At 55.8% G+C, this 22,604-nt stretch overlaps 2 protein-coding genes across 22 annotated transcripts in view; one reads left to right on the forward strand and one right to left on the reverse strand.

The window, feature by feature from the left end:
* HEMK1 (HemK methyltransferase family member 1) overlaps positions 1 to 2,500 on the reverse strand; it is a 36,923-nt gene extending 34,423 nt beyond the window's left edge. For 9 of the 12 annotated variants that reach the window (XR_004312158.1, XR_004312157.1, XR_004312152.1 and 6 more), the window contains exons 1-3: positions 2,133 to 2,500; positions 1,753 to 1,844; positions 1,345 to 1,438 (exon numbers count right to left, since the gene is read on the reverse strand). Coding sequence is in view for 4 of the 12 variants with exons in the window: in XM_006174081.3 (XP_006174143.2) it covers positions 1,345 to 1,438; positions 1,753 to 1,844; positions 2,133 to 2,342 (396 nt within the window). In the remaining 8 variants the exon portion in view is untranslated. The remainder of the gene's footprint in view (positions 1 to 1,344; positions 1,439 to 1,752; positions 1,845 to 2,132) is intronic. The other 3 variants (XM_014563439.2, XM_014563443.2, XM_032458423.1) reach the window with 3 other exon arrangements.
* A 1,016-nt stretch (positions 2,501 to 3,516) lies between these two features.
* Positions 3,517 to 13,731, forward strand: C17H3orf18 (chromosome 17 C3orf18 homolog). 10 transcript variants are annotated; one of them, XM_032458428.1, is made up of 5 exons: positions 3,517 to 3,891; positions 5,007 to 5,100; positions 7,066 to 7,316; positions 10,227 to 10,264; positions 10,777 to 10,902. In XM_032458428.1, the coding sequence occupies exons 1-4, from the start codon at positions 3,718 to 3,720 to the stop codon at positions 10,254 to 10,256; spliced, it is 549 nt and encodes a 182-aa protein (XP_032314319.1). In that variant the 5' UTR covers positions 3,517 to 3,717; the 3' UTR covers positions 10,257 to 10,264; positions 10,777 to 10,902. The 10 variants fall into 10 exon arrangements, with proteins under 10 accessions (XP_032314319.1, XP_032314317.1, XP_032314316.1 ...); XM_032458425.1 differs by lacking the exon at positions 5,007 to 5,100 and adding an exon at positions 12,110 to 13,731 and having other exon boundaries at positions 3,576 to 3,891; positions 7,062 to 7,316; positions 10,227 to 10,252; positions 10,777 to 10,924; XM_032458427.1 differs by lacking the exon at positions 5,007 to 5,100 and adding an exon at positions 12,110 to 13,731 and having other exon boundaries at positions 3,669 to 3,891; positions 10,227 to 10,252; positions 10,777 to 10,924.
* The last annotated feature ends 8,873 nt before the right edge of the window (positions 13,732 to 22,604 follow it).

Genomic DNA, 22,604 nt, shown 5'->3' on the forward strand with positions numbered 1-22,604 from the left:
GGCCCCCACATGGGAGCCGGAAGTCCACACCCAACATTCAGTACCCTGAAACACATGGTTGGTGCCAGGTCAGCTCTGAGGGGACCCAAAGGTCATCAGGGTAGCTTCCCTCCCATGCCCTGACCCTTGGCAGCCTCAGGAGAGACTGAGTGACCTCCTGGCCAGAGGTCACATGCTTGGGGGAGCCACGGGCTGACCTCCCAAAAACCTGCAGGTTGCAGGCCACATCCTGCTCTGGGTCTCTGCACTCATCCCAGCTCATCCAATCCGAGATGGGGCAGCCCCATGTGAGGTATGGGGCCCTGATCCAGAAGTCAGGATGTCCAAGTGCTGCCCCCATGCTCCCTGCCTTGGCAGCCCTGTGACTTCAGCAAGGTCTCAGATTCCCTACTGTCTCTGCCCTGACACTGGCAGTACGGCGAGGACTTGGCCTCCCAAACACATGATGTACAGGAGCAGGTGGGGTCAGAGGGTTTCTTGGCTGAGGAAGAGAGGCTCGGAAAGTGAGGAGGGGCTCTGGGTCCCTGGCTGGGGCAGGTGGATGAGGCCTGATCTTTCCCAGGAATGTGTGTGCCTTTCTAGAAACATCCCTTCTCAGAAACTGGTGCCCTCTGGCTTGCCCACCAGCCACACCCACATATCCCTCTACCTGCTCTGCTCTCACTGGCTCCCAGCTCTGCCACCTCCAAGGTCAGGAAGAAGCCCAAAAAGGGCCACAGAAAGCATCTCTCCCAGGATCAGGGTGCCTCACCTAGAGATAGCATGCTGGGACCACACACTTTCCAATCCTAGTAATTTGAGAGACACAGGAGATTACCTGACTAGATAGTGGGTGTAAAAGGTAAAAAGATCCCAACAATTCCCTGGTTTGGAGGCCCAACCCTCTCATCATCTGGGCCCAGAGGGGGCAGTGACTACTCGAGGTCACAAAGCTGTACCAGCTTTCCAGATGTCCAGCTGGAGCCCTCTCCACTTTGCCCATGCCTCCCGAGGAAGAAGTGGGCACTTATTTCCCGGGGCTGGGTAGGCCAGAGGGCCCACTGGACAGCTCCTGGGGAAATGACAAGAACAGGCTGAGCACTTGGTGGGCAGCACTAACTGGGGCACCCTGAGCCACTGCCAGCCTAGGGACTGGGACAGTAGCTTGGGATATGAGGACAGTCAAGGAGGCCAGCAGGAGACTTCTTTCCTCTTGGCCCCACCTACCCAGCCAGCCAGGAAGGGCACTGCCTCTAAAAGATAGCAGCCATGGGGCCCCAGCGCCCCCTGGAGGAAGTCTGGGACAAGACAGGTGCCTTAAACCCCCTTCATTCCCATCCTGCCCTGTCCTGGAGGCACACTTACCTCTGTTTCCCGCCGAGGGATGAATACTGGGGGCACCATCTTCAGACTGAGCCCCTGAAAGTCCCACTCACCAAGGATGTACTGCACAGGCATCCTGCAGAGGGGGCAGAAGGGTATCATCAATGCCAGAGCCTGGACCAACAGGACTATGTCTGGGTTGAGGGATACTGTGGCCAAAGGTATTGGGTAGAGTCACGTCTCCTGTGCCCAAGAACTCCTAGCCAAGGCCTTCCCTCCCTCCCTTCTTCCTATTTACTACCATGACCCCTCTCTAGTCACTCCCTCATCCCATCACCTCCTTAGTCCTTGGACTCTTTCTTCCTCCCTGACCATGGACTTGGTGGGGCCGAAGGGAGCTGGACCTTGCTCCCTACACAGAGCCCTCAGGTTTGGCTCATGGGTGCTCACCTTTGCAATCGGTAGCTACTCAGCTCCTGGATATACTGTAACTGCCAAGGTGTCAGGGGCTGGGTCCAAAGTTCTGGCCTCAGGCTCTGAAACTGCCCCACAGAGAATGTGAGTGGCTGGCTCCCCTGATCCAGGTTTCTTTTGTGGACAATGCCAGTGGGTCCAACACTAGCCACCTTGGTCATCCCTGAACCCCTAGTGCCTGGCACCCACTGTAAGTTTCTTGGATGAATGAATAAGTATCTGCCCAAGACACTCCTTCAGAAAAACCCCATCATTCTCAGCTCAGCACTGTCATTGGAGTGAAAAAGCCTAGATGTCTCTTCCCCAGGGTCCTCCCTCCTCCTACTTCCTGTCCTCTTGACAACACTGCACTTAACTGTTTTGGCTCCAAGGACATGAGCCACGATGTACTCACTGGATTCCCGGGCCTCAGGGATACCCCTTTTCTCAAAGACTGCTGTCCAGTGGTTGACCAGCTCTGTGACATTCAACAACCTAGCCAGAGGCAGATGAGGCCGCCATGAGGTGAAGGTGCAGCCCCAAATGCCTCCCCTCCACCCTAGGCCAGACAGGAGGGCCCTCAGCATTCTGCCCCAAGGATCCCTTGAGCACTCCTCAAGGTCCCCAAGTCTTTCTTGTGATGTCAGCTGCTGAGGATGGTGACTGGCCCCAGCTGGGTGTAGATGGAGAAGTCACAGGCTCTGGCTCCTCAACATGGCTCTGGTCCTCAGGTGTGGCTGTCACCCTGGAATAGGGAAGGAGAACCGGGAGAGTAGCTGAGCCTTGTATGACTCACCGCTCTCTGACCTGTTGCCTGAGAAAGGGCATGCTCTTGCTCTGTTACCTCCTTGACTCCATTTTAGCCCCTCACCCATCTATTTGATTCTTCTCATCTTGGCCAGTGATGTTTTCTTCACATCTTTGGCTGAAGTGATCTGAACCCATTGCTCAGTCCCTATTAATAAATGGGCCGGTGTGGATCAGGGCCCAGGCTTGGGGGTTAGACAGATCTACTTAACCCAGCAGGTGTGACTTTGGGAAAGTCATTACTTCTGAGTTTCAGTTTCCTCATCCTTGAAATGGGGAAAATAACACCAGCTCCATGGCAAGCAGTGCATCAGTCAATGAATGTCAAGGACCTAGGAGCCAGCTCAACACAGAGGGACTCAATGTTGCACGCTTTTAACAATACTACTAAGGGGAGGAGACTGCCTTTGCTTGGGAGCTTTGCTTCGGACATTTTGCACGTACTGTCATTGATTTATATGCTGGAAATCCCCTCCCCCACCATTTAACCCATAATTCTAAACATTAGCCAAAAATGCCACCTAAAAACTGACAATTTTTGTTAATTTTATATTTAAGTTATCACAAACAAATTTAACTGAAGATTTTAAATCAGTGGTCTCCTTTCCTTTCACAGAGACCAAGCTTGGTTCAAACTAGCCTTTACTGAACACCTGCTAGGTGGTGCCACATCTTCAGGGACAAGCAGAGAAGAAAAGGAGACTCCGAGAGGAAAGTAACTTGCCCAACGTCACCAACTAGGAACGGTCCCAGGCAAGACCCAAGTCCTTCGCACTCCAGAGACGGCTCTGTCCACCAGAGCGCTGCCTCGAGAGGCCCGAAGTCACGGGTGCAGTTTCCCTCAGTTTCGCACAGTATCGTTGACACAGGCGAGGTCGCCTCTCCCCAGGCCTGTTTTTCCAACTGCACACGGGGAAAGGGGGGTCTCGAGTGTGTTCCTCATACTTGCCTGAAGCGTTACCTCACTCGACTAAAGAAATTGCCGCGGGCTCGTTTCCCGGACGTGCGTGGGCCGCGGTGAGCTCCTTCCGACGCCCCGCTTCCGGGATCGGCGCAGCTGAGCGAGGGCTCGGGCGGATCCCGTCACCCAGCTCCAGGGTTCCTAGAGCCGCTGCGTTCCACCTCGGAAGCCCCAGCGGGCGGGTGAGGGAGGACATGAACGCCATGCCCACTATGCCTGCAGGCCCACGGGTGGGAAAGCGTGTGTTGTGTCTAGGGTTGCTCCCCGAGGGCTCTGAACGGACAGTCTTCCTGAAAGTCACAGCATGGACAGGGCTCCAGCCTGCGGTGGCTTCTCCGAGACGGCGTTTTGGGTACCCGGATGGGGAGGTGTGTAGCCAGCTCAAATCCAGGCGTATCAACAGCCGCCCTGGGTTCGAGAATTGGGGCGCGAGACCCAGCGGCGTGGCCTAACGTAGTCTGTATGTCGAGAGGGCCGCACTGGGGCGGGTCCCACGGTGGGGGGTGGGTACCAATTTGGGGGGAGGGACCCAGCGTCCAGGACTTGAGGTCCAGGTGGTTGGTGACTGGACATCAGGGCCGCTCTTGACCCTTCAGCTCCCGTTTAGGTTTGGAGCAGGGAGCTCGAAACTGGAGGTAGTAGACCATGGTTTGAAGTCTGATTCGTCGGGAGATTTTGTCCAGGTGCAACTCTGTGAGCCTCAGTTGCTCCTTTAAAAGTCATGATAGTGTCCCGCGAAGTGTGGTCTGCTAATGCTACCCCTTTGCCCTCGAATCTATTAACTAAATCACTGTTAACTAAACTACTATTAAACATACGGTTTCTCGGGATCCGTCCCAGACTGGAGGGTCTGTATTTGTTAACAAGCTATTCGGGTGATCCCCATAAGCGTCTTTGAAAACCTGAGGATTATTAGAAGGTATCTGAAGGCTCCTCCCCAGAGATGATTACGCTTTGGATAGAGGGGTGTATGTAGGCTTGCCTGGGTCCAGGTGACCAATATATCACTCCAGTAATAATACCATCCCGCCCCAACTTCTCTAAAGATGCTCCATTTCTGTCCCGGAGTGGGTGTCGTTTATTAAGAGCCCTCATACCAGAGCCCATCTAAGCTGGAAGCTGAGATCCATGGGGACAGAAGCATCTTGCTCTAGGTCACAAAGCTAGTGGTGGGTCGAGCCAGAGTTCGACGCAGGCTCAAAGACTTCCAGTCTAGTGTTCTCCCCAAACCTGCGTCCACCTGCGTTTGGGGAGCGGGAGTCTGTCCTGGAGGAGGTGGAGCTAGGGCTAGCAGGAGGCCGGAGTTCTGGCGCTTACGAAGGGCCTGGCCCCACATCATCCCCGGCGGGACTCCGGCATATGCCGTGAGGGGTGGGGGGTGGCCCCCAAGAACAGCCACCCGGCTCCGGCTCCTGTTGGGGGCAGAGCCAGATCCGAGCGGCAGGCAAGCGGGCCAATGCAGGGCGGTCTCTGGGCCTGACAGCCAATCCGGGGCCGGGGGCGCGGAGCGGCCAGGGAGGAGAGGAGCAGGAGCTTGGAAGACCCGCGAGGCTGCTGGCCTCGACCCCACCCCCACGGTGAGTCCCGGCTCTGCCAGTCCCGGGCCAGGCTGGCAGAGCAGGCGCTCTCGGCTTGCGGGCGGTGCGACGTCGCGGGCCCAGCCCAGGGAGGTCCACCCAGGGAGGGCGGACCTTGTGTCGGATCTGCCGCCCCCCACCCTGGGCCTGGGGGGTTCCCCCCATCCCCGCCCTGGCATCCTGCGGGTCGCCACCACTCCTAGCGTCTTCGGCTGAGCTCGGCGCCCCAGAGAGGATTAAGTAAGTGCTGAGGTCACCACTTTTGTGCAAGAATGGAGGAATCTGAGTCGCGGAGGTGGAGATGGGGATTGGGGCAGGGAGGACTGATGAACCTGGTGGAGAATGGTTTGCCAGTTCTTGGGTTCTTGGAGGTCGTGGTTCCCACCCCTTTCTCCCTGGTTTCCTTCACTTGTCCTTTGGACTGTGAGGCAGTCCCCAGCAGTGATGAGCCCTTTCTCTCGTTTGAAAGGAGGAGTAAACAGAGACCCAGAGCAAATGCTAAGGGTCTGGCCCAAGGTCACATCTGGGGTCAGTGACAGAGCCAAGAAAGAACCTGGGTTTCCTGACGTGCCCAGCGTAGCTGGAGGAAAAGGACAGAGAGGGACAATGAGCCTCTGCCATCACGTATCCCTGTGCCAGCCTTGCCCCTTCCTAAGAGGCCATCGTGGTTGTGTGCACACCTCACACACCCATGCACCTACACAGGGAGGCACCCCACGTATACCCATGAGCTTGCACACTGAGATGTTCGTGCAGCTGTGAGCTGTGCATCCCTCCTCTCCCTAGGCCTGCCCTTCTGCAGTTTGGCTGGGACCTCTTCCCCGCTGCTTGCCTAGGGCCCTTTGGCCTGGGAAGGCCTAAGTCACACCCTGGACTGGGTGCATCTCCCACCCTCTGCTCCCAAGGGAGGAGGGAAGGGGAAGAGAAGGCATTTCAGAGTGGAAGTTCCATCCTTCCCTCTGAAGATATGCTCTCCTTGATTTTCTCCTAGTCCTTGACAGCCCCTAGCTCTAGGGGGTTCAATTACCCCAAGAGCCTACAGAGAAGCCTCTGCCAGAGGACCTGACCTTAGCCTCTCTCTCCTTCCTGTCTTCTGGTCTCACCACACCTGTCCCTGCCCCCACTCCAAGTACAGGCTGGACCACACAGCAGGCTGAGTTCAAAGGCTTCTGTGGCTCCCCTTTCGCAACTGGGTTGCCCAGGGGTAGAAGATCTAACATTTATTGGCTGCTTACTGTGGTCGAAGTTTGTGCTGAGCCAAGTCTTTTCTAGGGGCTGGTTCATTCTGACATTTCAGTGACTCTCTGACCCTTTCTGTGTGGGAGATGCTCTTAATATCTCCACCTTAGACTCAGGAAAACTGAGACACTGAGGGATGGGAGTGACTTCTCTAGGGTCAGTTAAGTGGCTGAACTGGTGTTCAAAGACAGGCGTGTCTGACTCTTGGGCAAGTGTTCCCCACTAGGAAAGGAAAAAGCTGCAGAATTTTTTTCTCCAAACAGGAGGTGAGGGATGTGGGGTGCAGAGAGTGAGAGATGGGAACGTGGGGAGTGGGGAGTGACTTTTTCTTTCAAACCTCTCCACTACCTTTCACATCTTCCAAGTGTGATCACTATGATCCTCTTACCCACAAAGAGGGGGCAGGGCTTCATTTCAGTTTCCTAGATCCACAGGGGACCCATGGATATAGAAAACACATGTCTTGATGTCCCCTGAATTTGCCCTTGCCCTCAAACTTCTGTTTCTCCTGTGTCTTAAGAACTTAGGGGACTTCATCTCACCACGGAGTCCCATCCTCAGCCTCATGTTTTTTATTCTTTCCTTTCCAGCACCCAGGGAGGCAGGGAGCTCCCTTTATCCAGTGACGTGACCACCTACATGGGTAGTGGGGGCCACAGGCTGGGACACTCCTGATGTCAGAAGTGAGTGGGCAGGTTGACCGACCATAGGCTGTCTCTCAGCCAGGCCCTCTCAGTGTCAGCATGGACTCAAGGATCCCGTCTGCTAGGGGCTGGTTCAGCAGCCGCCCACCCACCTCTGAGCCTGACCTGGAGCCTGCCACAGATGGGCCAGCTTCTGAGACCACCACCCTCAGCCCAGAAGCCACCAGCTTTAATGACACCAGAATCCCTGATGTGACTGGTGGCACAGCCGGCGTGGGCACAATGCTTCTATCTTTTGGGATCATCACAGTGATTGGCCTGGCTGTGGCCATGGTGAGAGCTGGGGCAGGCTGGTTCTGGCCCAGATGGCCTTCAGTTGGCAGAGGGTGGTCAGTGTTTAGATTTTAGAGAATCTAATCAGAACATAGTTGTCTGTTAGTGATAGTCCAATCTTCCCCTTCTGTGGGGATTTGCTTATTGGAGTCCAGAGACCAGAGAGGCTGCCTCCAATTGGAAGAACTGGAGAAGGTTCTGAGGGATATATATGGTGTTCTGAGCTGGGTCATGAAGGAGGGTGTTCCAGGTGGAGGGAGGGTCCTGATGGGCAAAAGTTTGGATGTAGGCAGAAGGTTCTGTGAGCAGCAAGCCAGACAGTGAGGCAAGTGAGTGTGGGGGTGGAATAAAAGTAGAGGCCAGAGGGCGATTGGGATAGATTGTGGGCTGTGGAGTCCAGATGGGAAGCTCCAGGCATGGCAGGCTGCTGGCAGTGTTCATTCATTCGTTTACTTGGCAATCATTTACTAAGCACTTGCCCTGGGTGAAACCTCCGGGACCCCAGGGACTAGGGGGGCAAGGTCCTGCTCTGTGGTTCTTACAAGGAGTGGGAGATAGATAAAACCAGGGATGCCAAGGAAAGCCCATAGGGACTGGGTTGGGGAATTGGGGGGGGGTGCTTCCTAGGCTGAGTGGTCTGGGACAGCTGAGGGGGCAACATTAAAGCTAATTCTTCACAGTGGAGGCCTGGCCCCAGTGTCATGAGAAGGGCAGAGTTGGGCAGACTAGGACAGAGGTGAGCTGGGGTGAGGTCTGTGGATGTCCCTGAGAGTGGATGTGATGCTCCCAGATCTGGAATCTGCCTCTGAAGATATGGGCTCTCCCCTTAAGATGATACCTGGACATTCAGAATGTCACTGAGGGACCACTGGAGATTGTGTAGGCTGAGACCAGGGAGGGTGGAAGTGCACCTGTGGTGCACCTACATTCTGCCCGCTGCCCCTCACAGGCTGACGGCTGGCCTTAGGCTCAGGGGCATGTTTCTCTGATAAACAGGGCAATGGATGGTCCATCCATGGCCTGGCTGGAGCTGCTGATAAACCAGGGTCACCATACGGTGATCCCTGCAGGCTCCGGATCGCTGCCAGGGAATAACTGCTGGCCAGCAGGCAGAGCCGGGATGCAACACACGGAGTGAAGTGGGGGACTGGGCAGTCTCCTGGGGCAGGGACAAGGCACAGCACCAGTGTTTGGCACCCATGTGGTGGTTAAGCAGGCAGAGACACCCTAACCTCAGAGGCAAAGAAGGGTCTCAAATCTGCCCTTGTCACTCTTGGCCAAAGATTTTGTCCCAGGAACTTGGGAAGACTTCCTTACTCTTCATCCTGGAGGAACATTCAGAGGGCCACGATGGATGGCCTTATCACCAAAATCAGAGCAGCAGGGAGATTATGGGGCAAAGGCAGTGGAGGGTAGGCAACAGCCTCTGGGCACTGTAGGACAGGTCCAGAGACGTTCCTTGAGTACTGCTTCCTCTCCCGTCATGCCAATCCTGAGCCACGAGGAGGAGTCACTCAAGGAGCCAGGAGGAGGAGTAAATCAGTGCCAAGCTTTATGCCTCACACATAGGTGGAACAGTCAGGGAGGGCTTCCTGGAGGAGGTGGGGCTACAGCTGGACAGTGAGGGGTGGGGAAGATTTGAAAAGGAAGGCATGTGGGGTGGATGTTAGTAGTTGGGGCAGAGGGAGCAGCAAAGCTAAGGTGTGTAGACTGGATAAATGTTCTGGCCTCTCTTGAAGGTCCTTCTGCATCACTGGGCTGCAAGGCAGGGAGGAAAGGTTGGGGCAGGGCTGAGGGGGAGGGAGTACAGGGTGCTGGGGCTGCAGCCGCTGGTTCAGGGCAGGCAGGGGCTGGGCCAGAAACCTGGAGCTCCTGTTGCATCCCATCCGCAGGAGAGCAAGAGGCACGCCCACATGTGATGTCCTGGAGCGGGTGGGGGAGCAGGAGGCACCTCGGTTTCTTTCACCTTTGGGGTCCCTCAGGAGTGAGCGGCAGGAGGAGCTGTGGGCCAGCCAGGAAACAAACCAGATTCAAGCTGTGAATGGGCCACAAAGAGTGGGGGTTTGGGACAGAGTCTAGGGACATAGCTTTTCCCCAGTCAGAGGTGGTCATGCTACTGGTAGTCAAAAACCACCAGTTTAGGGATGAGCATGGTGGCAGAGGTCCCTGGAGTCCCTGCTCAGGTGGTCACCGTGATTAACCCCCTGCCTCCCTCCCCTTAGTGCTTTGTACCAGGATTTCCTGCTCCAGCCTGGAGCTCTTGGGTCTTGGATGTTTTCTCAGGCTGCCTAGGCCTTATCTTCAAGTCTGTACAATGGGGGCTTAGGACTTAGGGGCCTTTCTAGGTTCCTCCAGCATCAGGATTCTGAAGTTTGGTCTGGGCTGGTGTCCAGAGGCTCAGGCCTGCCTCCTCGGCCCCTGTCCACTGAGGGCCATCAGCCTCCCATGAAAATCCCAGGAACTGGGCCCACAGCCTTGCCTTGCAGAGTCTGGCCACTGCCTGGCCCCTGTTCTTTTTGGCCATACATGAGGAAGAAATTTGGGCCTGGGGACAGTTGAGAAGAGGGGGTGTGCTGAAGTATCCCCTTACCCCCACTTCATCCCCGAGGAGTCCGAGGCACGCAGTGAGTGGCTGGAGCCACAGTCAGTATTAGTGAGCCAGGCCTGACTGTGTGCTCTTCCCGGGCTGGAACGCTGCCCGCATCTGAGTCCAGGCACTGTTGGCATCTAATAAACATCAAATGGAAGTGTGAATGTGGGGTTTATGTGTCTCTGGGATGGGGTCCCTGAGGACATGGGGACCTAGAGATGTCCCATTCATCAGCCTCAGCATGTCCCCGGTCCCGAGGGACTGCTGGGTTAACCAGGGCCTCCTTTCCTGGCCATTTGATGCTGCCTCTTCTCTTGCAGGTTTTGTACATCAGGAAGAAGAAGAGGTAACTCCCCAGGTGCCATCTAAGACTCCAGTCCACGGGCAATGCTGGGCTGGACTCCAGGGGACGCGGGTGGGAAAGGAGAGTCCTCCCATCATGAGGGCCCCTCTGTTGTCAGGGAGTCAGTGCCTCTTCTGCCCACTTGGGGTTGGGAGTGATCTCTTTCCCTCGGGGAGGGCTGAGCCACCCTTGACCTGCTGCCTTGACTACCCTTTCCCCACCCAAGCCCCTCAGGAGCTGTGGACCCCACAAGGCCGTGGCCTAGGCATCCCCACGGCCCCTACAAATGATAACTCTGTGGCCCATGGCCCCACCTGGTTCCAGGAGTGGGTGACTATCCCTCCCAGGCCACCCATCTGAGGGGTAGAACCAGCACAATAGGGGCAAAAATGTCTTTCATTCAATCCCAAGGGAAATCCTCGGGTCCTAAATGTAGTGGTGTCAGCTGGTCAGCAGGCAGGGGCTGGGGGGCTGGTGGGAGGGGACGGGCCTGCCCTGCCCCCAACAGCCTCTGCCCCCACCCCTAGGCTGGAGAAGCTACGACACCAGCTCATGCCTATGTACAATTTCGACCCCACGGAGGAGCAAGATGAACTGGAGCAAGAGCTGCTGGAGCACGGGCGGGATGCTGCCTCCGTGCAGGCCGCTGCCGCTGTGCAGGTCGTGCAGGGCAAGGTGGGCACCGAGCAGGCTCCCCAACCCAGCCCGCAGGCTGTTCATGGCTCTTCTGCCCCCACCCTCCCTCCTTTCTCATGCAGCTTTCTAGCACCTGCCATGTGGTCAGGTGGCAGGTGTTGGGTATAGGGATTTAGCCAGGCTTGTTTAGAAACTGGTAGAATTGCTCTGTGGCCACCACAGGCTGACTGCATAAGGCTAGACTGGGGCAGTTCTGGGATCCAGCGTGGCTCTGCCACTGATAGCCTAGTGATCTTCAAAGCCCCATTGGCTTCTTTGAGCCTCATTTTCTCATTTACAAATGAAAATCCTGATTCTTGCCCCTGGTACGCCCCCTCAAACTAGGGGGAAAGCAGGAGAGGACTGATGGGAGAGACTGTTGGGGGGCTTAGACCCTGGGTTCCTCTGCTTGCTGAGATCCCAGTCCTGAGTGTGTTGTGATTGGGGTCAGACTCTGGGGCAGTGGCACCTCTGAGTAGACTGGTGGGTTCCTAGTAACTGGCAGACCCCCGTCAGGTGGAGCCCCCAGACAGATTCACCTCCCACGTCCAAAGGGTCAGGTACCTGTGCTGTTATCTTGCCAGAGTCACTGAGCTGCCTGGCCACTTGTCACCAGTCCCTGAAATCCTCAGGGGCCAGAGCACCATGAGGAGGCTTGGTCTCCCCCGACCCATGATGCCCTTTGCATCCTTCCTAGCCTTGACCCCACAGAGGCAGAATTGGGCTGGGAGTCCGGAGATCCCTTGGTTTTTCTACCAGTCCTGTGTCATCCAGATTAGGATACATTCCCTGCTTGGGATGGTCAGGAAATTGGGCTGAGAACCTCGGTCCACCCAGAACGTGGGCCTACTGACCATTTGACAGCTGTCTCCTGTGCACTTCCCTTGTGCCAGCCCCTGTGCTGGGGCTTTGGGGCTTGAGGTACAGAGGTGAGCCCCTCCATGGCCCTGGGCCCACAGGGTAAGCGCTGCAGCAGGCTGAGGCTGCTGCACAGGCTAGAGATGGCTATCGGGGAGGAGTTACCTGAGCCAGGTCCAATTTCATAGCTGAGCTTGTGAGAGGGCATTCCAGGCAAAAGACATAGCTTTCCAAGCCTGGTCCATCCACCAGAAGGTGGAGGTGCCTGGGCCAGAGAGTGCATGGCCTTGGTCAAGGTCCCTGATGTCCCTGACTATCTCTCTGCAGACCACTCTCCCTTCTCAGGGCCCGATGCAGAGGCCCAGCCGGCTGGTGTTCACCGACGTAGCCAACGCCATCCACGCGTGAGTGGCCTGGACCTCTGATGAAGACACCTGCCACAGTGCCCACAGAGCTGCCTACTCCGAGATCATTAAGACCTACTCTCAGGACCTGCCCTGCCAAGGCCCCAGCTGTTTCGAGGACCCACCTGCTAACTTTCCATGCTCCAAGAGAGGCCCCTGGCCAGGTTGGGCCTATGGCCACTGATGTCCTCTGATCTGAGGGGCCTGGCATGGAGAGCATCCCTCATGTCAGGGAGGTGAAGAGCCATTGCTGGCTGCCTTGTTCCCTTTCCAGACCCCTCACATCAGAGTCTGTTCCTCTAATGTGGAGGAAATGGAGGAGACATGGGTTGGGAATGGGAAGGGAAAGAGAGTCGGGGGTTTCCCTTCTGTCAAGGCAAGACCTGTCTTTGCAATCTGGAGCCTCCTCTGGGGTGGGGAGAGGCAACCAGCCAGGTCTTGGGGACGGTATGGTGGCACCCTGGGAGAGGCTCAGGGATAGAGCTGAATGCCCAGCGGGCAAGGATGCCAGGAGGAGGGCTGCTCCTATGCAGGGTCCATCCATGTTACAGAGGGGCCATGAGGTCTTCCAGACACCCCTCCCTGGCAGCCAGCTATTGGCTGGGCCCAAGCTAGGATGGGAGCTGAGGGGGGGGGAGGTTGGGGAGCAGGTGTGGAGGGATGCCATGCCAGACCTGCTGGGAGGCCTCATAGATGTGTGCAGATGTGCCCACATGTGGATTTGCACCTGTCTCAGCACAGGGGCCAGGATGGAGACCTCTGCATAGCTCCACACTCCAAGCTGACCCCTACACCATGGTGTGTAGAAGAGCACTGAGTAGGCCACCTTGTCTGCCTTCAGTGTTCAGGGACAGAAGGGAGAGGAAAGCAAAGGCGAGGGTCCACTGCCCACTGCATCTCCTCACTGGGCTCTAAATGCCAGGTAACCTGCTTCTGAAATGGTTCCCTGTCTTGGTTATGTTGGTGATCTGGGGTTGGGGGAGAGGCTATTGGTCTAAGGGCAGTGGCCGCAGGCTGCGGGCTAGCAGGGGGAATTCTGACTGCCTGAAACCTGGTGGGGATACAGACCTAGGAGACCTAGTCTGTTTTTTGAGCACACAGCCCACCTACCCATTGTCCGCCCACCCCAGGCCCCTCAGGAATTCTACCATTCTGAGGCATCTGGACAAGGCCGTAGGCCAAGCCAGACCCCAGGCACTGAGCACTTTTTCTCCACTGGGCACGCATGCGCACATGAGCATGCACAGCCGCATGCCCCCAGGCCCAGCCTTGCCGCCCTCGCTGTCCTCTGCTGGTTGGAGGGGACACGAGGGTGGCATGTACAAAACTTCTGCTGGGCAAATACCACGTGTCAGGATGTGAGGGCCGAGGAGGCCTGCGTGGGGAAGGTTCTGGATTGATTCCTCCTCTAGATGCTATAAATACGTTAGCACTTGAGCCAACTGGAGGGCCGTGGGTAATTTAGGATGCACAGAAGCTGTAATTTAACTCACAGTATCTCCATATAAGAGCATTAAAGATGTAATTAAGATGTTTACACAAAAAGAGTGTGAGCTTGTGACACTCCGAGTGTGAAACCCCAGGAGGGGCAGGATGGGTGAGGAGCTGTGGGGGACCTAGGTGTGGCCGCTTGGATTCCAGCTATGAGGTGGGAGCCGAGTTGGCTTTCTTGTTCATTTGGGTGAAACGCCTCTGGTCCTGAGTTCAAGGCTGCTCTGGGGCCTCATGCCTCAACTGTGGAATGGAGTCACATGCCTGCCATCCGCTTGGGTGGAGAGGCCAAGTGGACAGGACCTGTGGGACCAGAGGTGGGAGGGGGCTGGAGCCCCAAGGTGCAGGGGAGGTATGGTGCCTCTGGACCCATAGGAGCTGGGTCTGAAACAATAGGGGAAAAATGGTCTTTCCCAGAGTACAAGGGTGCAGGGGGTGGGTGGGGGTGTGAAGCCACCTGCATGGTTCAAAAGGGTCTGGGGGAGAATGACACCAGGGTGACCAACTGTCCTAGTTTTCTCAGGGCCGCACAATTTTAGCATTGAAAATCCCACAAACCAGGACCCTAAGTGACATGCAGACCCTCTGCTAGAGAGCTGAGCCTTCAGGCTAGTTAAGTGAAAACAAGGAAGAGGTGAGCTCCCAGGGCTGGGCTGGAGGTGGGAGCTTCAGAACAGGGCCTTGGGTAAAGGGCGAGGGCGCCAAGCACCCCATGGGCCTCCCACACTGGGGTCAGACAGCTGGGTCTTTCCGTGACCAACCCCGGCCTTGGGGAGGTGTCCCCTTTCCTCAGCACACTGGCAGGACTCCTGAGGGCAAGAGGAGACAGGATGTATAGGCTTTGCACCCGCATCCTGTTGGAGAGCCCTTCAGCCAAAGAATGTGGAGCTGCAGAAGACCTGATGTCTGGGAGACCCTAAAAACGGTCTACAGAGTAAGGCTGGCACGGAGAACAGGGCCTGGGGCGGGGGCTCCAGGAGGACCCCTGTCCCCATTCTCTCCCACTGCCTGCCCTAGACCCCTTTCCTGGTGGGTGGGCTTGGCTAGGTGATGGACAAATGGTGGCTTTCTGTGGGTGACGGGAGCTGCCACCTCATCCCTTGTCCCCTCGCAGTCACCTCTTCCCTTCCACCCACCTTCTGTTTTCTAGCTCTTTCCCAGTCCTGGAGGAAACCCAGATTTCCCGAAGGTTCCCAGGTCTTCCACAGAGTATGAGATCAATAAACATCGGGGTAAGAGTTTCCAGGCGACATGTCCTCCCTGTGACCTTGGGCCTGGTGGGTTGATCAGAACTCTCCTCACTGCCCTCAGCCAGGCAGAAGGGGTGAGATGGTGTTGCCTGCCTGCCGTTGCTGCTCTTGACTGTTACAAGAGGGCCCTTGGGAGCTGCCCCCAGCCCCACACATCAGTACATGAAACCCCACCTCATGAGTAGCGACCAGGGCTTCAGGCAGAAGCTGCAGCGGTTTGCAGGGTGGTATCAGGGTGGACGTAGATGGGTGCCTTTGGAGGAGCCATCTTGTTTAATCAAGTGAGGTGTCACCTTCAAGCCAAAGTGAATACAATAATCCCATTGCCTGACTGCAGGCAGATGCCAGGGATGCGTTCAGAATGTAAAGGAAAGTTCTTGTGGAGGTGAGCCCAGAAACTCCGGTGGAGTAGTCTGACCTTGCAATGGATTCTTTCCAGAAACATCACCGAGCCTCACTGGGGGCCCAGCACCAGCCCGGTCTCTGCATTGCCATTTGAGATGGGAAGAGATAGATGTCAAATAGGAAGAAGGGATGAGTGTGTGTGTGTTATGTGTGTACACACAGTCTGTACGTCCATATCTTTATATCTACATCTCTATGAAAAAGAAGGCAGGGAGAGGATCTGAGTGTGCCTGGGGGGTGTTCAGATGCTGAGAGCAGACATCTCCACCCTATCCTGTCCAGCTGTCCCTGTAGCAGGCCTTAGCATGAGGACAGCAATACTGCCTGCCCCTACCAGGGTGGCTCAAGGTGCTCTAAGCCCCCAACTCCCTTTAACCTGACAGGAGGTTGGGCATGTCCTGAGACCCCGTATGCATAGCCATCTCAGGGGAAAGGGCCACAGATTCAGTCCAGCTTTCCTAGGCCAGGACTAGGACCTGGTCACCTCTGAGGCTCCATGGCAGCCTGAATCTCAGCCCCATATCCTCCAGGTGTGCCTGTGTGGGATGGTGTGGGAGGCCATGGCCTTGTCTGCACTGCTCTGTTCCCCTGATACGTGGCCACTGGGTGCTGGCACCTCCCACCTGGATCTGCCAACACCCCACAGATCACTCTCAAGGGGCACCCAGTTTCCCCAACTCTCACATCACTGGTCCAGCTCCTGCCTTCCTGGATGTCAGCATGGATGGATATGCCCACCTCCTGGGGGCCTCCCCAATGTTTCCAGTGACAGCCAGGCTGAGGCCCATCCAGTGCCCTCAGCTCCTCCTACCTGGCTGCCTCTGGGGTCCAGCCTGGGAGAATGTAGAAGGGACAATAGTAGATGTCCCAGCCCTTGTGGCTGACAGGCCTCCTGTCCTCTGGTCAAACAGGAGAAGAGGGGGTGTTTATCCCTGCCATTCCCGCCTGCCCAGCCCTAGTGTACTTCTGTTGGAGGCGTGGAGGCCTGGGTTTGGGGGGGGTAGTCAGGTATACTTCCTGCGGTGCAGCAAGAGATAAAGGGGCACAGGGTAATAACAATGCCAATACTAATAACATAATAATAATAACTATGCATGGTTTATTGAGCTCCTGCCACGTGCCAGATATAGTGGACCATCTCATGGAGAGAGGGCCAGGTCAGTCGGCTGACGTGAACCCAACACAATCTCACTTAATTGCCAGTGCCCTTCTTGCAGGGTATCCGGTCACCCATTGTACAGAGGAAGAGATCCAGCACCCAGGGACTGGCTCTTCCTCTACACCGTTCGAGAAGGGAATCTCAGACAATCCTAGAAATAGGAAGGTGCTGGGGCCTGATGGGGCACCCAGCAGGCACTGCCCACTTGGCTCTCCAGTCAGCCTTCCAGCCTCGGATGCCCTCCTGTGCTGCCACCTGCTGGCATGTATAGGCACTGCAGATGCCTTCCTGCCCCATCCTCAGCCCAGTCGCCTGTCTGGTGGCCCTGAATTCTCCTCTGGCCCCATCCTTGGATCCCTCCTGCACTCAACCTCTCCCCTACGTGGTGTGGAGAGCAGCCCTCACACTGCAGGTCCTGACGTGGGGACTTATCTGGCTGGGCCAGGACTAGGCTGAGGTGAATGGGAGCCTAGGGTTTAAAATGTCAGAAGCCCTCACTCAGGTGCTGGCACTACACTTGCACCAACCTGAACATGAATGCCTCCTCAAATCTGTGCCCTGGGTGCCTCACTCACCTCATCCTAGCCCCAGCCCTGCTACTTAGGTCCAGGAGGCAGATATAGAACCACTGCCCCACCCCTGCTCCCCTGCCAGCAGGCTGGAGGCCCCAGAAAGCCAAGTAATGGGAGTGTGGGCCCCTCCCTGGCAGAGATCGCCAAGACGCTCTTCACCCCGAGGAGGCTGAGAACAGATTATGAGCGACTTAAGGAACTTAGCAGCAGTTCAATAACAGGTCAATAAGGTGACACTCTGAAGCCCCTAATGGAGGAGGGCAGAATTCCTGCCATAAATCCCTGCAGGTGGGTCAGCCCCGGAGTCTGTGTGTGAACCTGCCAGGACACTGGCAGGCAGAAGCAAGGCCCGTTTAACTCCTCCCAGGAACCCCACAGCCTGGGTACCACTTGTGCCCTCGTATTATACGTGGGGGAACTGGGCACAGAGCACTAGGGTTACTTAGCATGCAGCAGGGCCTGGATTTGACCCCAGCTGAGCTAACCCCAGAGCTCACATCCAAGACTACCAAAGAAGGAATGTTCTCTGAAGACAGAGCTGTCCCTTCCCTCACCACTCACTATTCTCTTCAGTCCTTCCGAACTCCTCCAAACCAGGCCCCAGCTGGACTCTGGGGCTGAGGGGCACCCACAGGGGGCTGGCCTTGGAAGAGTCCCACCCAGCATGAGAGTCAAACAACAATGCTGACAGCAACAATTCACCCCTCACTAGGAGGTGACAAGAGGCACAGGCAAAGTGACAAGGGAATTCAGAGGAAGAAACACCCCTTCTGAGTAGGGATAAGGCAAGGCTTTCATGGTGCTGGGCCTTGTGCTGGGTTTGGACACAAGTTGAGGGGGGACGTTTCAGGCTGGGCAGGGACAAGTTTTAGGAGACGATGGACTTCCTCACAGCCATGACACAAGTGATGGAGATCTCACCAGATGACCCCTACAAACATGGGGCACCTACATTACGCTGGGCCAACCCTATGTGCCATAAGCATTGTCTCTTACTGAGTACCCTTGTCTTCCACGCTGGTGCTGGTGGGGAAGTGGGTCTATCAGACAGCTCTGCGAGGATCACCAGGCCAAGGGTGCTGCTGAATGACTCCTCCAGAAAGACCACACCCTTCTCCACTATGCCAAAGGGACCCAGGAGGCCTGTTTCCATCCCCAAGGGTAACCTCCCCAAGCCTCAGTGGTGAGTGGACCAATTTCCCTTGGCAAGGGTATTCTGGGGCTCTTTCCAATGTGACCACCAGGTGGCGGTGCAGGCCTAGATCATGAGCTCAGCATGTGGGGCCAATATTGGGGCGCTCTGAGTGAAATTTGTCCCTGAGGCTTTTTTCAGCAGTCTGGGTGGCTGGTGCACTGAAGCTGTTTGCTTCCTCCCTGCCAGAAGCAGGCTGGACTGTGGCTGGGTCAAGAAGACTTCACATGTCTGTGTCTTGAGACTCCAGAACGGAGCCAGATACCTAACAGGTGCTCAGGGCTATTCATTGAATGGAGGATTGGTAAGTGGTCCTTCCCTCATGAGAATTAAATGAGACTTAATATATGAAAGCACGTGGAGTCTTCAATAAACGTATGTGCTTACTTGAACTTTTATTATGGAGGATGGGTCTTCCCAGAACAATCCCCAAAGATCTCCTCCATGCATATTTTGGAAGGTCTAGGCTGCGGGCCCTGACTTGGTATCTAGTCACTTCTCCCAGCAGGGGATAAAGGCTGAACCCAAGGATTCACCAGTCAACAGAGCAGCCCTTGTGGGCATTTGGAGACAGGAGGGGTCTGTGCCAAACACCGAGGGTTGTTCAGGGACTGCCTCTCCCCTCAGCTTCAGCAGGCAGCTTCCATAGGGAGGGAAGAATGCCAACCTTCTTGTCCCCAGGAGACAGGGCAGGCCTGCTGGCAGGTTCAGCTGGCTGGAGGATGGGCATTCCCTTTGGTGGTCATGAGCTAAGCTCACAATATCTGCAGATCACTCCCTCCTGCAACTTTCCCACTGCCACTTGTGCCTGCCCTGGGACTTCCACTGTCAATGCCGTCTTTACCTCAGATCTTAGCTCCTTTCAGTGCCTACAAGGGCATTGCATAGAAAGATGATAAAGGAGACTTGTCTCCCCTCCCCCACTGTGAAGACTTCTTTCCAGATGAGATCAATTAACTGTCCCACCTGTAGCCAGTTTTGAAGCTAGCTCTGTGGAATCCATGGCCTCGCTCTGAATGGGTGTGGTTCATGCCTGCATCCCATGTGGCAGTCCCACTTCTCGCTCTGGGCTGGGGATGGCAGGAACTGAAAGCAAGGAACAGGCAGCTCCCACAAAGTGGTAAGTGTCCACATGCAGCCTGACTGAGAAGCCAGCAGTGTGACTGACCGCACACCACCATCAAAACCGGGTGTAACTCATGGACAGTCAGCCTCCCACTGTGGGTGCACATGCCACACACACCAGAGACCTCTGCACAAAGACCCTGGGACAACTAGACTCAGCCAAATGCTCTTTGCTCCATGAACCAGCTGGCCTGAATCTCAACTAATCCGCTAGTGACTACAGGTAAGGCCCTAAATTTCTTGACTCAGTTTCCTCCTCTGTAAAGTGTAAGACAGGCCCTCTCTCTTAGAGCCAGAAAGGAATAATAAAATAAAAAGAAAAAAACAGACACAATGCAACAGCAGATCCAGACCTATTTTTGGAAACTTGCAGAGAGATCTCCAGTTATACTGGAGCCCACACTCTGCATGCAGACTTTAGGGAAGACCCACAAAAACAGGTTCCCATTCAGACTGGGGCCTACTTTCTAACTCCCAGACTTGGTTATTTATCCCCATGGGTAGGAGCTTATTGGTGGGTTCTTATGCAAATGAGGGGTACTGCGAAGTTTTGATTGGTGGATATACTGAAAGTGAAAGGGGCATGTCTGAAAAGAGAGGGCCAGGGATGAACTTTCCGCCAGTAGTCCTCACTCAGGTCGGGGGAGGTGGAAGTTGTTATGCCAATAAATTATGCTAAAGAGTAAATGCTGATTGGTGGGTTTTGCAGAAGGTGGAAGTTGATACTTGCAATTGGCTCCGCTTGTCCCGGCAGATGGGCAAATCAGAGGCTGGTTGTGTCTGTCACCCACTACTTGACAGGATTAAGAGTTCGTATTTGTAGAGGGCCTAAAACAGTGCCTGACACACAGGAAACACTAGGTAATTATTTGCTAATTTAACATGCTGAAGATTCAAAGTGTGGCCCAGGGGCTACAGGGCCTTCACAGGAGTGGGAGACTCTGAATCACAGTAGACTCAGCCTTCGGGCAGCCCTGGGGCCACAGGGGCTGCAGGTGCACCTGGTTCAGGTCATACCTTCTGGCTCAGCCTCTGGTCTAAACCCTCCCGAGTGGCCCAAGTTCTAAAGTTACCTCTGCCCAGGAGCACATGTGGTCCCACCAAGCCTCCCACTACCAGGCAGGGGCAGGGCCATGGGGCAGTCCCCTGCTCCAAACCCGGCTTGATCTGGGGCCTCCTGAAAACACAGCCCAGCCTCTGGGATCCAGCCTGGGAGGAATAACTGGGAACAGCTGGGGCAGGAGAGAAAGGTCAGGGCTTGAGCTCTGGGGACAGAGAGCCCTCTGACCTGACTCCACTTAGCCACCTGAATGGTCTTCCACTGGGGAAGGATGGGATACCTCAGGTTCCTGACAATTCCTGAAAACCAGCAGATGGTAGAGGCTACTAGTCCCCTTCTCCCTTTACAAGAACCCCAGCCTGGCTTAGGGCCCTGGAGCCTGGGAGTCCACAGGCCACAGAGGAGGGGCTGGTCCCTTGCCCTGTTTCATGCTCTGTCCATCTCAGAGATGCCAGCTGCCTTCCCCATCCCCAGGCAAGAAACTGGGGCCTTCCTGCAACCTATAGCCCCCAAAGTCACTTACCTCCCTCCCTCCAAGTCCTACAAGTGTGCCCACGCAGTCCTCCTGGCTGGCCATCTTTTCCCGGGGCTCCCAGCCATGCCCCACTCACCACTGCCCCCACAGCACCTCCATCCTCCACTCACAGGCCTGCAAGGCTTCTCCTGAACTCTGGAACCCCCTAGTTTGGCTTCCAAGCCCCTCAGTCTGCTGCCTCCATCCTGTCCAAGCCATCTGCTCAGACTGCAGCCAGTCTCCTGCCTCTGCCCTCTCGCCCCAGGCCTGGGCCAGGGTTATGGCCCCCTACCCCTGGCTGGGCCTTGCCCCGGGTGGGCAGCAGCCTCCTTCCCTGCTTTCCACCCAGCTCTCTGGCAATTACCCGAGTGATTAATTTGGTAATTAATCATGCTCTGGCTGCCCAGGTCGCTTTTCTTCTGCTGGCCTGGTCTGGAATATAGATCTGCTCGGCTTTACTTTTCCTGGGAAGGGGGGCTGAGTCCTGGAGATAGGAGGGATGGAATTCACTCTGAGTCCCATTGCCCACCCCAGGTCCCGCCAGGCACATGAGGCTGCTTGTAAAAGCAGTCAGGATGAGATTTAGCTGCATGAGGGATGCTGAGAGTCTGAGTGCTGAGCACTGGAGGAGAACCATGGTCACGATGCTCAGTGAGCTCTTGGCCTCTTGAAGCCTCCAGACAGCCCTGAGTCCCACTGTCTGGTTGGAGGAACAGGGTAGCCTCCTGACAGATGCACCGTTTCAGATGGGCTTTCAGCAGCAGTGGGGTTTGGTGGCTCAGGAGAAACTTAGTCTTGGTGCCTGGTGACTTTGGGTGGGTCCAACCCCGGTGGCCCTGACCTTGCTGTGGGCTCCAGTGGGGCTAGCCACCAGAGGTGTGGCCCTGCAGGTACAGTTACCAGATGCACCTCCAGGACGGGGTCCCTCCGGAGCTGGCTCTGTGGCATTGATTGAAATGACCCCCTGCCAATTAGGGTTTTTTCAAGGAAGGTATAATGATCCCTAATTGGCACCCTCATTAGGTGCCAATTAAACACTTAAGGATTTCTTACAAGTTTAACGCATTAATAAGGCAGCTCATTACATGGTAACGAGATTTATTTCTCATATTTATTATATTGTTTCATCACTGCTGACAGCCGAGTTATTTTTACAAACATGGCTTCTTACTGATTGCTTGCAGTTCTGTTCCTACCTGGCCTCAAACAACATCCTTTCCTACCAGGGCTTTTCCTTGAGCCTTGGTCTCCAGTCCCCCACCAGGTCCTCCCTGGCCTCTTTTGGTCCAGCCTCCCAGGGGTGAGTCAAGCAGGCCACCTTCTTTCCAAAGTCTGGAAGGACCAGAGCTGGGCCCTGCAGCAGAACACAGACTCCAAAGGGCTTCAGAGACCAAGAGCCTTGGGGTACCTCTGTCCATTGCACCAAACTGCATTCCAGGAGCACAGGTGGGATGCAGGGAAGAGTGCTCCCTGCTTTCAGGGCAGGGGCACAGTAGCCAGAGGAGGACAAGGGGGTCCTTTGAGGCTGTCCCCTGGAAAAGGAGGAGGGTTGGAGGCAGAGGGAACTTTGCTGAGACCAGGGATCTTGGAGAGGTTTGGAATTACAGCGAACGGGCAGCCAGCAGAAGCAGACCCTTAAAAGCCATGTGG

Source organism: Camelus ferus, chromosome 17 (assembly GCF_009834535.1).
Source record: "Camelus ferus isolate YT-003-E chromosome 17, BCGSAC_Cfer_1.0, whole genome shotgun sequence".
In the NCBI taxonomy this organism is placed as follows: domain Eukaryota; kingdom Metazoa; phylum Chordata; class Mammalia; order Artiodactyla; family Camelidae; genus Camelus; species Camelus ferus.